This window comes from Anomaloglossus baeobatrachus, chromosome 4 (assembly GCF_048569485.1).
Source record: "Anomaloglossus baeobatrachus isolate aAnoBae1 chromosome 4, aAnoBae1.hap1, whole genome shotgun sequence".
Classification (NCBI taxonomy): Eukaryota; Metazoa; Chordata; class Amphibia; order Anura; family Aromobatidae; genus Anomaloglossus; species Anomaloglossus baeobatrachus.
This window is the reverse complement of record NC_134356.1, coordinates 573,766,861-573,782,162: the sequence shown is the minus strand read 5'-3', so window position 1 is coordinate 573,782,162 and position 15,302 is coordinate 573,766,861. Positions and strand designations below refer to the sequence as shown.

Here is a 15,302-nt window from a genome sequence, read left to right as displayed (position 1 = left end):
ATAGTAGGATGAGGACATATACCAGGATGGCAGTATATACCAGGATGCGGGTATATAGCAGGATGAGGGCATATACCAGGATGGCGCTATGTAGCAGGATGGGGGTATATACCAGGATGGCAGCATATACCAGGATGGGGGTATATAGCAGGATGGGGTATATAGCAGGATGGGGTATGTAGCAGGATGAGGGCATATAGCAGGATGGCAGTATATAGCAGGGTGGGGGTATATACCAAAATGGCACTATGTAGCAGGATGGAGGCTATACCAGGATGGCAGTATTATTATTATTATTATTATTTATTATTATAGTGCCATTTATTCCATGGCGCTTTACAAGTGAAAGAGGGTATACGTACAACAATCATTAACAGTACAAAACAGACTGGTATAGGAGGAGACAGGACCCTGCCCGCGAGGGCTCACAGTCTACAGGGAATGGGTGATGGTACAATAGGTGAGGACAGAGCTGGTTGCGCATTGGTCAACTGGACTGAGGGCTATTGTAGGTTGTAGGCTTGTTGGAAGAGGTGGGTCTTGAGGTTCCTCTTGAAGCTTTCCACGGTAGGGGAGAGTCTGATGTGCTGAGGTAGAGCGTTCCAGAGTATGGGGGATGCACGGGAGAAATTTTGTACGTGATTGGGGGAAGAGGAGATAAGAGAGGAGCAGAGAAGGAGATCTTGTGAAGATCTGAGGATGCGTGCAGGTAGGTAACGGGAAACTAGGTCACAGATGTAGGGAGGAGACAGGTTGTGCATGGCTTTGTATGTCATGGTTAGTGTTTTAAACTGGAGTCGTTGGGTGATGGGAAGCCAGTGAAGGGAGTGGCAGAGTGGCGAGGCTGGGGAATGGCGAGGGGAGAGGTGGATTAAGCGGGCCGCAGAGTTTAGGATAGATTGGAGGGGTGCAAGAGTGCTGGAAGGGAGGCCAGAGAGCAGGAGGTTGCAGTAGTCGAGGCGGGAGATGATGAGGGCATGCACTAATGTTTTTGCTAATTCTTGGTTAAGGAAAGCACGGATCCGGGAGATATTTTTGAGTTGTAATCGGCATGAGTTGAAGAGGTCTTGGATGTGTGGCTTGAAGGATAGAGCAGAGTCGAGGGTTACTCCAATGGCAGTATATAGCAGGATGGGGGCTATACCAAGATGAGGGACATATATATACAAGGATGGGGATTATATACAAGGAAGGAGGATCATTACCAAGATGGGGTACCTTTCTAGAGAATTTGGGGACATTACCCCCCTAATAGTGTCAGCAGCAGATCCTCGCCCCATAACAGTGTGTCATGACCACATTTTTTGCTTAAAATTTTATTTTCCTATTTTCCTCCTCTAAAACCAGGGTGCGTCTTATGGTGCGGTGCGTCTTATAGTCCGAAAAATACTGTATAGAATGAATAAGTTGGTGACATATTGCAATGACCTCTTAGAGCCAGGAAGCCAGATGGAGAGTGATGACAACCTGTCTCTTCAGAATTCCCCATGGGTGTTCGGATCAGGAGACACTTGGCCACGGAATCACTTTCATCCTGTTCTTCTCCAGAAATGTAAGAGTGTCCTTAGATGTGTGTTTTGGATCATTGTCATGATGGAAAATTGCACATCTACCAAGCACACGGAGTGATGTTATCATCTTCTCTTTCAATATAGAGCAGTACATCTGTGAATTTAGGAAACCTTCAATGACATGTAGCTCCACGACACCAGGACATAAGGACACTGCCACCATTGCGTTTCACTGTTGGCATCATGCGTTTTTCTTTGTATTTCTCGCCTTTTCGGCCCCATGCAGTTTGGACGCCATCAGGTCCAAAAACATTTATCTTGATTCCATCTCTCCAGGGTATAGAGTCCCAGTAGTCTTCATATTTTTCAGCATGGGCTCTAGAAAATTAGAAGTGGGCTTTTTTGAGCATGTGCTTTAGGAGAAGCTTCCTTTGTGGACGACACCCACGCATGTCATTCCTTTGCAGTATACGCTGTATTGTGTCACGGGAAACACCTCGGTTTGGCTTTCAACTTCTTCATCTAACTGCATTACTTTGCGTGTCAATTTTCAATCCTTTTCATCAGAAGATGTAATTTTATTGGAACCAATACTACATTAACTATAAGCTTTAAAACCAAGATGCAAGCATCTTTCTCTCCTTCACCTCTCCCTTCTGTTTTCACAGTGAATTCTCAATTAAACACTGGTTTTCCTTAATACTTTTAATTACAAATTCCTCTGGAGAACTATCCTCTTCCCTGAACCTTTTGGACTACTGCCCTAGACAACTGCAACAACGGCATGTTTTATGATGACTGAAAAATGCTCTAAAAATGTAATATACACCATATGAAAAAAAATTCACCTGTGTCCTAATTCGTGAGTGACAGTAAAGGCCGTGGGCAGACCCGTGTCTTCATTTATGTTACAACTGCGGTGTGGTTGGCACATTCCAGATACATGGGAAAGACCTAGAGTTTCACATGGACGATTCATAGAGGCACAAATGTCCCTTCTGCAAAAAAGAAAAAATAAATGAAATCATTTGGTAATACTGTGTGAGTATATATGAGGCACATGGGTCTAAGTATGGCCTTTAGTTTGTTCTGTGTTAGGTTTACAGTACAGTAATCTGTCCTAGGTGGGCACTGTAATAATGGTCACTGTAATGTGACAATAAGAAGCTGTGGAAAGTAGACTAATGTGGTCTTGATGGTCTTTTTGTACTAAATGACCTGGTTAGAAGAACGGCAACATCATGATGTAACGGATGATCTTCACTTTTCATATTCATGGTCTTCTGCCACTTGCAAAAGCTGCGCAAAGAGTTGTCAGCATGATGTGAAACCTTCAGTTCCTCCTTAAAAATGAGAAGACCATGACATATTAAAAAATAGATGACCAGCCTACCTTTGTCTTCCCAAACCCTCCTTTACTTCATTTCCACCCTTAAGCGGGCTTAACACGCTGCGATCTCGCTAGCGAGATCGCAAGCGATCGTACCCGCCCTCGTTGGTTGTGCGACACGGGCAAATCGCTGCCCGTGCCGCACAACATCGCTTACAGCCGTCACACAGACTTACCTTCCCTGCGACGTCGCTCTGGCAGGCGAACCACCTCCTTTCTAAGGGGGCGGTTCGTGCGGCATCACAGCGACGTCACACAGCAAGCGTCCAATAGAAGCGGAGGGGCGGAGATGAGCGGGACATAAACATCCCGCCCACCTCCTTCCTTCCGCATTGCCGGCGGCCGCAGATAAGCTGCAGTTCATCGTTCCCGGGGTGTCACACGGAGTGATGTGTGCTGCCTCGGGAACGATGAACAACCGAAGCACAGAAGGACGTTCGATTTTTTGAAAATGACCGACGTGTCAACAAGCAACGATAAGGTGAGTATTTTTGCTCGTTCACAGTCACTCATTTGGGTTACACGCTACGATATGTCAAACGAGGCCGGATGTGCATCACTAACGACGTGACCCCGACGACATATCGTTAGATATATTGTAGCATGTAAAAGTGGCCTTTAGTGATTCTACAGGTCTCTATGTACTTTCGTTAGATATCGTACACTCGGATAGTATCTCATTCCCTTAGTCATATTATGTTTTACACATTCTGACACCTACTCGACTACTCTAAACTCTATAATGTTTACCTCCCTCATTCTCTTGTTCCATAGCCCAAAAGATGATTGAATGTCAATAGGCTTCCTCAGTATGTTACCTCATCATTCTCCAGTAGGATCAGTCGTACAACAACGATGTTTATTCTGTTCCCAATACTAGCATCATGGAAAAGCCCAGCTACCTATTAAAAAGAAATCAATTAAGGGCTATACATGGAAGATAGGAAATAATCATGCTCTATGATGCCGACGATGGATGCCAAGGCGGTGATTCAGATACAGTTAAATGGATTATCCACTACAAGGACAACCCCTTAAGCTTCCACTTGTTTCACCCAGTTAAAATTAAAAGACCCTGTACTCACCTCCTGTTCTGGCTCCATTCCAGCGCTGTCGATAATCGCGGTTTTGGGCTCACGTGACATTGTGAAGACACGCGAGCCATGCATCCAATCACCACCGGCTTCTCTCTCCCCACTTTTGGACCAAGTGAGTTCATCAAAATTAAGTGACGCTGCGGCTGCCACTCACTTCTTGTTGAATGCTCATTTGGTCCAAAGGTGGGAACAGTGAAGCCGGCGGTGATTGGATGCGTGGCTCACGTTACATTAAAATGTAATTTTAGCCCCAAAACCACAATTACTGACAGCGCTGGAATGGCGCCAGAATGGGAGGTGATTACAGGGTCTTTTACTTTACTTTGGGGAAACAAATGGAATCAGAAGGGATTGTTCTAGTAGTGGACAACATCTTCTTTTTAATGACTATCACAAAGTTGCATTTTTAGGTCAAAATGCTTAATATATAATGGATCTAAAATCAGCCACAGAAAATTTGGCTAAGGCCTCCTTCACATGTCCTTGTTTCTTGTATGCATGTGTGTCGCCCGGGGACCAGGGGTACTCAGATCCGGGCCACGGGGTCACTTCTGTGGGTATCACGGTGGCGTGACCCGGTCTGTGATCCCAGGCTCCACAGTAAAAAGGGGATTAGGTAAGGGAGATTGTCCGTGACGCCACCCACGGTTGTGGTGATTTTGGTGACACCACCTCTGCTCTGGACGGGGATCCCGGGAGCGGTGACAGGGAGCAGCTTTGATGTTAGTTCTCCCCTCCGTGGGTAGGGGGTTGGTTGTCCCGGGGCCCGGTGATGGGGTAGGGATGGATGGCAGGCGGGTTACGGGGCCTGGAGAGGTGCAGGGTCGCAGGGGCAGCGCTGTGCTGCACGGCACGGTGGTACTCACTCAGCCCAATGATACACACAGAGTCTCTGCTGAAACAAACGGCTGGATGGACGGGTCCCACAGGCAGCTGCGGTGTTTTTCCCCTGACCCCAGGTTGGTAGTGTAAGTCCTTTCCTGCACCTTCCGTACGCTCCTCCTGCGCTCCGGTTTCCAGCTGGCTCCCCGATTCAGTACCGGTGGGCCACCGCCCAGCCCCGGCTACCTACGGTTCCACCAACTGTCTGCCCGGCTCCCTGCAGACGGCCACTACCGTCTGCCTGACTCTCTGTACTAGGGCCCTAGGCTCCAACCTAGGCCCCTGTCAGCGTCTGCCTCACTGCAGACCTCCTCTCTCTTCCTCTCCTAGACTTGTCTGGACCTGCTTCCTGCCTCAGACCAGCCAAACTCCTCGGTGGGCGTCTCCATCTCCTGACTCCGCCCACCTGGTGTGTCTGTCTGAGCCCGAGGAAAGGAATCAGGTTTCACTGGGGATGTCTGCTGTGAACTGCTGGGGGTGGGGGTGTGTGTGTGTTGTTACCTGTGGCCCCTGGCTTGTCCAGGGCGCCACACATGTTTTTTATTTACGGATTCAACATGTACCCATTATAACCTACGGCTTCTCACATGTCCGTGTTTTTACACAGACTGTGTGTTCATGCGAAACACACGGAGACAATGTTTTTTCCGGCAGCATGGATGATAAGGGCCACTACAAGTTCAGCGTCGGACTGGCTACCAAAGGAACTGCAGTAATATCAGTCCTGGCCGCAGCTGCCTGCACTGAACTCCGGAGCTCTCAGCTGAGCTCCGGAGTACTACCTGGCCTGTCCACAGCTGAATGCAGGATACCGCAGCCAGGACTGGTATTACCTTAAACCGTTAGTAATACCAGTCCTGGCTTCGGTTACCTGCATTGAACTCCGGAGCTGTCACCTGAGCTGAGCGGAATTCAGCTGGGCCTGTCCGCACCTGTCATGGACTGAACTGTGATAGCCGGGGAATCAGTCGGCGCTCACAGTTCAGTCCTGCAAATCCGCGGCTCAGTCCAGGCTCCAGTTTGGAGCTCAGGTGAGAGCTCCGGAGTTCAGTGCAGGTAACCGCGGCCATGACTGGTATTACTGCAGTTCCTCCGATAGCCAGTCCGATGCTGTACAAATCTATGGGTCCTTCAAAAACACGTTCAACACACAGATTCCATCCATGTGCCATCCATGTGCTGTACTTATTTAACAATGCAAATGATAAGAAAAGCTTTGTAATTTATTTATTTCTTTAGCCAACCATGATAAACACTGGTGACACTGACAGGGAAAACGGACATATGGATCTCATACTTATGCAAAACACTGACTGACAAAAGGTATCATTTTTTCAAATACACGCTTGATATGGACGTGTGAAGGAGGTCTTAAGGTGTAGTCTTCTCAAAGAGCTGTTTAATTGCATATTGCACAAGAAATATGAACAAATATCCTTTTATCCTCACCATATTCATAATTGTCAGTACGTAATTTTCTACATTGTTTTTTCCATGATATTCCACCATCTTGGCGTCAGCAACAACCAGGGTTTCCACCCACTTTTCCTTGCTAATGGATCGTCGAGATATAAGTCGCTCTCTTCTTTCTTGTGCCTTTGACTGTTCCCAGCGCTCCCTTCTCCTCTCCCACTTTTCATGGGAGTCTGGAAACTCTGTCAAAGCATAGATTATAGATCTGTGGTCACCACTCTCGTGACAAGAGCAGGTCTCACATAAATAAATAACGAAAATAAAGTCAGGGGCAGACTAAGAAGAAGTCTTACCTTTAACGCCGCAGCTGCTGTATCCTGACTCCCATCCTTCAGCCAAGTGACGTCGGTAGATCCGATGAGGCATTCCTTTTTCCAAAGAGGGCACTTCTGTTGCCACTGGTTCTATCAGGAAATCTTCGTGTTCCAACTGGAAAACACCTCTCTTGTGGAAAATAAAGAAATTATGAAAAAAAACATCCAGAAGGTTAAGTGGAGAATTAAACATTTTTTTCTGGTCATTTGGGTAATCAAAGGCTAATGGAAGTATAAGAGAATAACCTGGAGGGCAATGATGGATTTCTGCGTCTGATGATTGACAAGACAACACAAACAGATGTTTAAATATGTCAGGCCCAGAACACCTGGCATTTAGTCAGCCCTGAAACAATTTGTCTGACCTTACACACCTGGGATTAGACATCCCTCAAACATGTCAGACTCTGCACACCTGGGAGACCCTCATGAGACAAACCAAATCCCATTCATTCTGGAAGATAACTAAACAATGCGATGTAAGATGTGGCTGTGAGAATTACAGATTCTGCTATTCCATTCTAAATATTTATGGAAATAAAAGGAAAATGTATTAGACGGCAATGAAACAATGGTCCTCTACTTACCAGACCACTGCAGATACTGATAGCAGCATTTCCTACATGATGATGGTGGGTCTGTACTTCACCCTGCATATGGCATAAGCTTGAGGGTCGACTGATGATTTTTGACTCTCGGATGCCTCCATTACGCCACTCACTTACGAATCCAGGGGCCAACAGCTGGTGGTTCTGACTAAGGTTGAAAGTCAACTCAACTCCTTTGTACTTAATCCCATAGTAGGTAGAGGAACCAGTGCTTGAAGACAGTCCCCTCTTCTGTAAATTACGGGGCGTTAGGTCATAGGTTAGGAAAATACCATGTTCATCTACGCGGACAGGATGAACAATGTCTGCCTCCAGGGAAAAACTGAGAGGAATATCTGAGAAGATAAAAATTGATTTGGTCATTATACGCCTATTCAGATTTCGGTCAATGCCTATTTTTTAATATTAGAAAATTGTTTGTGGTGGGTTAAACAAGGTCTGGGGTCACCATACTTTACATATTCACAATAGGGTGACTAAAGATTTATTACAAAGGAGGCCAATGTGTAAAGATGTTCTCCTGGAATTCCTTAATATGTACTTCCTATATATCATGGTTACTGAGATCAATACCATCTGGCCATCACTCGAGGTAACCAGAGCAAAATGCTATCCCTTAACACATTTTTGGATATTGAGGGATTTACCATTAACCAGAAAAATAAACAACTATCTTTACTAGTACAAGAAACTGTAAAAGGCAGCCTGGTCTATTAGTTAACTACTTATTGACAAAGTATCATTTATTTTTTCTGACATGTCACTTTATGTTGTATTTTATGGTTCCACTTATCCCAGTCATATGAGACTGATTTTTTTCATCATGCTTTTCAGTTTTTGTTAGTGGTAAATTCAGGTTGATATGTTTTGGGTTTTTTTTTTTGTCGTTTGGGTTTCTTTTGGGGGGGTTATATATAAACTTTGACTAAGAAGTAGAAACATTTCCAAATTTTATTCAAACTTTGACATTTTTATCCTGTCATACCATACAATAAAAGTTAATAACATTTACCAAATTTCTAGTTTACATCAGCATCATTTTTCAAATGTTCTTCTATTTGGTTAAAATTTGAAAAGGGTTAAAGGTTTGGACACATTTTTTTATTTTCATAGAAATTTACAGTTTTGAAGTGACTTTGAGGAGCCAATATTTTGGAAAATTGGAAAAAAATACTGAGTGATACCATTTAAAACATTGAACTCCTCAAATTATTAAAAACTGCTGTCAATGAATTTGTTAACTCTTCATGTGCCTAACACTATGAATACAAGACCTAATGAAAAAAGAAAAAGAATAATTTTTCCATTAAAATATTGCTTTATGTGGCCTTGAGTTGGGTGACAATGGGGTAAATAAAGTGAGCCGTCTCCCTCTGCTAACCCCCTAGATGTTGTCATTATTGACATTAGCAACTAATGGTCATGACTGGCTATAGTATACAACTGACACCCACTGCATCTTTGCCTGTTGTGGAGGCACTAGTTATATACCCATTTCTAAGCAACTTAAAAAGGTTTAATGAAAGGGAACCTGTCACCAGATTTGGAGACTATAAGCTGCGACCACCACCAGTGGACTCTTATATACAGCATTCTAACATGCTGTATATAAGAGCCCAGGCCGCTGTGTAGAACGTAAAACTTACTTTAGAATACTCACCTAAACGGTCGGTACGGTGCAGACTGGTCGAATGGGTAACTCCGTTTTCCGGTGCCTCCTTTTTCGGCCATCGTTGTCCTCCGTTTTCTGAAGTCTGGGTGCATGACGCGTCCTACGTCATGCACACGCGCCGGTATTGAGGTCTTGCGCAGGTGCACTACAATACTTTGATCTGCCCTGCTCAGGGCAGATCAAAGTGCGCCTGCGCAGGACCTCAATGCCGGCCTGTGTGCGTGACGTAGGACGCGCCATGCACCCAGGCTTCAGAAGAAGGAGGAGAAAGATGGGTGCAAGAGGAGGTGCCGCACCCGGAGAACGGAGACACCCATCTGACTAGTCTGCACCGAACTGACCGTTAGGTAAGTATTATAAAGTCAGTGTTACTTTCTACACAGCAGCCTGGGCTCTTATATACAGCATGTTAGAATGCTGTATATAAGAGCTCACTGGTGGTGGCCGCAGCTTATAGTCGCCAAATCTGGTGACAGGTTCCCTTCAAGGGGTTGTTCCAACATGAAGCCTAAAGGACTAAAAAGGTTTAGAATAATACGTTTTTGTGTGGTTAGAACAGATAATTAGTAAATGTTTAATAAAAAGATGTATGCCAACAACAGAACAGCATCTGATCAATATCTCTTTTGCAAGGAAAACCAGATAAGTCAAGCAAATATAATCCAATTTGTTAATCTGACTGGATTAATCTGTCCGTCAGACAACCTGGTTGTGCATTTTGCTGGTACAGTTAATAAAAAAAAGTTAAAAAACTAAACATTTAAGGCTATGCTCACAAGTCCAGTAATCATCCACCAACAACGGATCCAATGGATTGAGAAGCGAATCCGTTAACGGATTATAAAAACCAGACAGCCTTTTAACAGATCCATTAGCATTTAAGAACGGATTCTTTGTAAAACTGACTGACTTTTGCTCTCTGTTTCAATCTGTTTTTAATGGATCCGTCTTTTAACAAACCATTTTAAAAAAAACAAAACACCAACATATAAAGGGGGCGATAAAGTTGGCTATCTCAGTATAGAGTTGGTTTAAAAATAGAAAAAGCTTTCTCAACTAAATGCCTGAAATACAGAAAATCATTCTTCCTCCAAATTCTTATATTCAGGATGTCGAGGTATGGGTAAATCTTTGTGGAAGAATCTCTCATCACCAATTCCTTAAAGGAGTTGTCAAGTTTAGAAAACTAATTTTCATATACTTTTTTAGAAAATTATTACTTAACAGATAGGATCACCTGTTCAGGATACCTTGTGGATGACCTACTTTTCCTGATCAAAAAATTTGACCTAAATAACTAATTTTTTTACGTGTGCACCAATAGAGGAATTAATCTATTCATTAATTGTTCTGTGTGGTAAGATATACTTTATGTCTGTTCAAGTTCCTGATCTCTTAGCCAGACTGAAGACAGGTTACACAGACCTTCGCTTCCTTTGAAGGACCTAGTGTGTGTTGCATTATGTAGACAAACCATAACTTTCAATAGGCAGTGTATAATGCTTAAAGGAGTTGTCCACTACTCTTACATTACCATTACATTGATGGACAATTCTTAGGATAGGCCATCAATGTTTGATCGGCTGGGGTCCGTCACCGATCAGCTGCTTTCGGCGCTGGCGGCAGCAGGCAGCCAGAGATGCTCAATTCAGGAGCTGCTCCGCCTTCTGAATGTGGGCGGGTACTGCACATTTACCTCCTATTCATTTAAATGGGAGGCGGATGTGCAGTATCTGTCAGCGACCGCTATCAGAAGACAGGGCAGTTCCAAAACTGAGCATCTCTGGATGCCTGCAGTAGCGGCTGGCACCAAGAACAGCTGATTGGCGGGGATGCCGGGTGTCGGACCCGACCAATCAAACATTGATGACCTATCCTAAGGACAGGCCATCAATGTAAAAGTAGTGGGCAACCTCTTTAATTCCTCCTGTGGAGGCACTGCCAGGAAACTGAACCTGCTTGGTTTCCTCACATATAAGAATTGATCACTGGAAGTCCCAAAAAGGAGGCATTTTGCAATTATCATATGGTCAAATAGGAAGCAAAAAAACTCTTTAATAATTATAACATCACTTTGAAAGTTAGTCAAATGGGTTACAAAGCATCTCACCAATGTATCTCATTACATCTCACCCTACAGATAAATGTCCCATGCATAGCTTTGAAGACCCAAGAGAGATGCTTTGGAAGCAGTGGGGATACGATTAACTGCAATAACTCTGACATTTTTAGTTTTTGAATAGCTAGGATGCTTTAACACAGTAGTAGTTATCATTTTAGCCCTATTTGTCCCCCAAAGTGTATTAGTGATGCCATGACAAGTTCCCAAAGAACAATCGTGTAGCTACTACTTTAGTCTATTCCCTTACGGCACTAAGCGTGAATCGTCGTCTTGTCTTTGTTTCCGTAGAGTAAATGAGAAACTTTAGGAGGCGCTAGTACAATATTTATTAATCTTGGCAATAAGAAGCTGTTCTGTTTTCTCATTGGGATTGATGAAAACTATTTTCTATGACTCATGACAAGAGGAGATTACTAGGGCTTCCTCACTTTATGTAACGTCCGTCCTGTGGCTATGGGGATCTCAGCCAGAATTCACAGCTACTGTTATTTGCATATTAGGATTCGGAACTACATTGTTTTTATCCTAATAAATACCAAGATCGGTTTTCACCCATTTTTCCCAAGAGAAGCTCTGTAAAAAACAAATCAGCCTACGATCTTTTGTAGTCTGCATATTCCAATCTCTGGGATCCTGCGGGACTTCAATGTTGGGTCTTCCCTTCCCCCTCTAGCACTAATTAGCACTCCAGTGTCCACCACAATCCATGTTCTATGTACAGCTGCCTCACAGCTGGCTTGAGAAAAAACAGCTGACCGGCTACGTCTATGACCCATGTGTGGACTATAAAAATAAGCTGTAGCAAACAAGGAATATGCATCATACATAACCACTGTGCATCCTAGTCTTAATGGGAATGGCAAAATGATCCACTCTCCAAACTGTTCATAAGATCATGTTGCTCTCTGGAAGCCAGCGTCATCAATAGATTTATTGATGCAATCTGTTAAGGCCGCTTTACACGCAGCAACATCACTAACGAGATATCGTTGGGGTCACGGAATTCGTGACGCACATCAGGCCTCGTTAACGACGTCATTGCATGTGACACGTTCGAGCGACCGTTAATGATCAAAATTTCTCACCTAATCATTGATCGTTGACGTCGTTCTAATCCCAAATGTCGTTGCTGTTGCAGGACACAAGTTGTTTGTCGTTCCTGCGGCAGCACACATCGCTATGTGTGACACCGCAGGAACGAGGAACATCTCCGTACCTGCGGCCGCCTGCAATGAAGAAGGAAGGAGGTGGGCGGGATGTTCGGCCAGCTCATCTCCGCCCCTCCGCTTCTATTGGGTGGCCGCTTAGTGACGCCGCTGTGATGCCGAACAAACCGCCCCTTAGAAAGGAGGCGGTTTGCCGGCCACAGCGACGTCGCTAGGCAGGTAAGTTCGTGTGATGGGTCCTAGCGATGTTGTGTGCCACGGGCAGCGTTTTGCCCGTGATGCACAACCGATGGGGGCGGGTGCTTTCACCAGCGACATCGCTAGCAATGTCGCTGCGTGTAAAGTAGCCTTTACTCCCTAACTTAAAAATAAATTGTAATTTTAATTAATATGCAAATTAAAATGAAGTGCTCAGAGAGTGTAGAATCACTTTCTGGGCCAAAGTCTTCCTGGCTCTATTCCTCAACCAATCCCACCTTCCTTTGCTTGATTGATAGCTCACTGACTGTGTAGTTAAACCAGTGAGGTCAGTCAAGCAGACGATGGTGGGGTTGGGTGAGGAATAGAGCCAGTTAGGCTGTGGCCCAGAAAGTGATTCGACACTGAGTCCCAGAGCACTTAAAAGGGTGGTCCAAAGTCCAAATAAATTTTCCTCCTAAATCCCTATTTAGTGTCGTTATCGAACTATTTCCTGGTATACCTGAATTAAAAATTCTACTGTTCCCTACCTACACTTTTTAACCATTTTTCTAATTTTTTATTTCCTTTTTGATGAGACTTTGTTTGAGAATCCCAGTGCTTGCTATACTCAAAGGAAGCATCATCAGGAGGCAGAGGCTGTCATGAAGCGTAAGGGGATAGCTGTGAAACTGGGCTCCTAGACTAGCCCTCAGGCTAGAGGAGCTCTAGTCTAGCTTATCCCAGAGGTACTTCTGATAGTCAAGAGGTCTGGACCACCAACCTAGCGCTGCTCATGAACAATCCTGCTCTAATACCTCCTATTCCCCAAACCCAGGGGAGGGGCAGGACTGCAGTGGTTAAACCCTCACAAAAAGACAAGCGGGGAAACCAAAACTTTAACTCACTGCAATCACACACAAAGGTATTAGACACTACGTGATCAGGAGGAAATGAAAAGCAGGTAGGGAATAACAGACAACAAGAGAATTCCCCCAACACACCAAACAGCACTCAGTAGTTCACCGGCAACCGGATCACAACAGCACATGGACCAGTATTGCTTAAAGCTATATTCGGCACAGGAAGGCAGTTTCCACCACCTTAAAAAGGTGGGAAGAAGCTGTGATAGGTTTCTCATAATATGTGATCCTACAGGTAACCAGCAGGCTAGGAGAGATTAACCCCTGATAGCCCGATCACTAATGAGCCCACCGCTGGTTGACGGCCAAGCTTGCCTGTGCAACTCAGAAGCTCCAGAGAAACCACAGTGTGGAGTGTCAGAGTCTGTGGTGTGAACAGCGCCAGACACCGCCATGACACTTGGTAAGTTTTGAGGCAAACGCTGGGTGACAGCCCCCTCCCTGAAATGAAGCGTCATCAGTGACTTATTTCAGGAGCTGGGCTAGTCCCTCCACGATAAGCACTGTGCGATGTGCACAATGACACTCTGTTGCTGATCAGCAATAATAAGCTGGCAACAGAACAGAGTGCACCCTTAATGTGTGGTGTCAGAATGCTTGGAGTGCAGAGACCTATGCTGTCCCCGCAAGACTGGTCACTGGTCCCTAAAAGGAGCGTCACTGATGACGGTTTTTTTCATGGAGAGGGGAGAGGCTGTGACAGTAACAGCAGTCTCTGCCCTCTGAGAAGTGAGAAAAAAAATGGAAAAGCAGTTAGACTAGTTAGGGAACAGTAGGAAATTTGTCATTCAAATTAATTATTAAATAGTTTAGATTATGGGACTAAATAGATATGGATTTCAGAGGAAAAGTATTTTGAGAAAACAACAAATTGCAAGGAAAGGCATGGATTACATTACCTTTTAGAAAGCCACGTCACAATATAAAAAGTTTGGTGGGGGGGCGAAGAGTTAATGCTGATAGATTCCTTTTAAGTATTACTGTTCCCTCATGTGTAAGTTGGGGGTGTAACCAGGCTTGGACTTGCCCACCGGTAAATTGGTGGATCCTCCGGTGGGCCCTGACTGTGATAGTGTCTATCTTCTCAGCATGCAGCATATACGCTCTGCCCTGGCTTGTCCTTCAGAGGAGGAAAGAAAAGTTGGGCAGACGCGTATCTTCTTTACTGTCTTCTCCTGCATTGTCTGCTATATACTTTGCTTAGAGAGGTGAGCATCACAGGGTGAGCAGGCTCAGGCTGCAGGGTTACAAAGTTTACGCCTGGTGGATCATCTCTCCCTGGGTAGGATGGAGGAAGGGAGAGAGGCTCAACAGCCATCCCCCTGCACTGCACTCACTACCCTGTTCCCGTGTCTTTTCGGACCGTGACTATTGAGTCAATGGGTCTGAAAAATCCCCGGAAGCTGCATGGAAGCACTTCCGTGTGACTTCCGTCGGGTGCCCCTGCAGTCTGTGTCCTGCTCACACGCCAGCCCCGCGGCTGCTTGCACTGCAGTGTGTCAGCATCTGCCCAAACTGCAGCATGTGAGCATCTGCCTGCACTGCAGTATCAGCTGCTGCCTGCACAGCAGTGTGCGAGCAGCCGCGGGGATGATGAGCTTGGCCATCAGGAGGTTAATAAATTTCATAACCCGTGGTGATGTAGTCTTGCACTCCTGATGTTAGCACTTGTCACTGACTTCAATGCCCGCCGTGTTCTCAGATCACCTCTCGCGGGTGGCCCGAGTCTGTGACTAGCGATGACGTCACAGGCTGCTCACGATACTTCGCTTTTGGTCATGGAACTCAGTGATGAGGGGGTCAGGAGTGCAGCGGCTTTCATCACCGCAGGTAATGTACCTAGCTAACCTCCTGAAGTCAGCACAGGTCATGCCCTGCAGTGACCTGGGCTGACCTCATGATATTAGCTCAGGTAACTGCACTGCTCTCCCAGCCAATAGGGAACATTCTGTTCTTCATTGACTGGG

General features: G+C 45.2%; 1 protein-coding gene across 2 annotated transcripts in view; it reads right to left on the bottom strand.

The window, feature by feature from the left end:
• Positions 1-15,302, bottom strand: part of ADAMTS7 (ADAM metallopeptidase with thrombospondin type 1 motif 7) — a 180,598-nt gene that overhangs the window by 137,673 nt on the left and 27,623 nt on the right. For both annotated transcript variants that reach the window (XM_075346093.1, XM_075346094.1), the window contains exons 2-7: positions 7,255-7,610; positions 6,647-6,797; positions 6,330-6,535; positions 3,720-3,803; positions 2,730-2,854; positions 2,360-2,509 (exon numbers count right to left, since the gene is read on the bottom strand). In XM_075346093.1, coding sequence (XP_075202208.1) covers positions 2,360-2,509; positions 2,730-2,854; positions 3,720-3,803; positions 6,330-6,535; positions 6,647-6,797; positions 7,255-7,610 — 1,072 coding nt within the window. The remainder of the gene's footprint in view (positions 1-2,359; positions 2,510-2,729; positions 2,855-3,719; positions 3,804-6,329; positions 6,536-6,646; positions 6,798-7,254; positions 7,611-15,302) is intronic.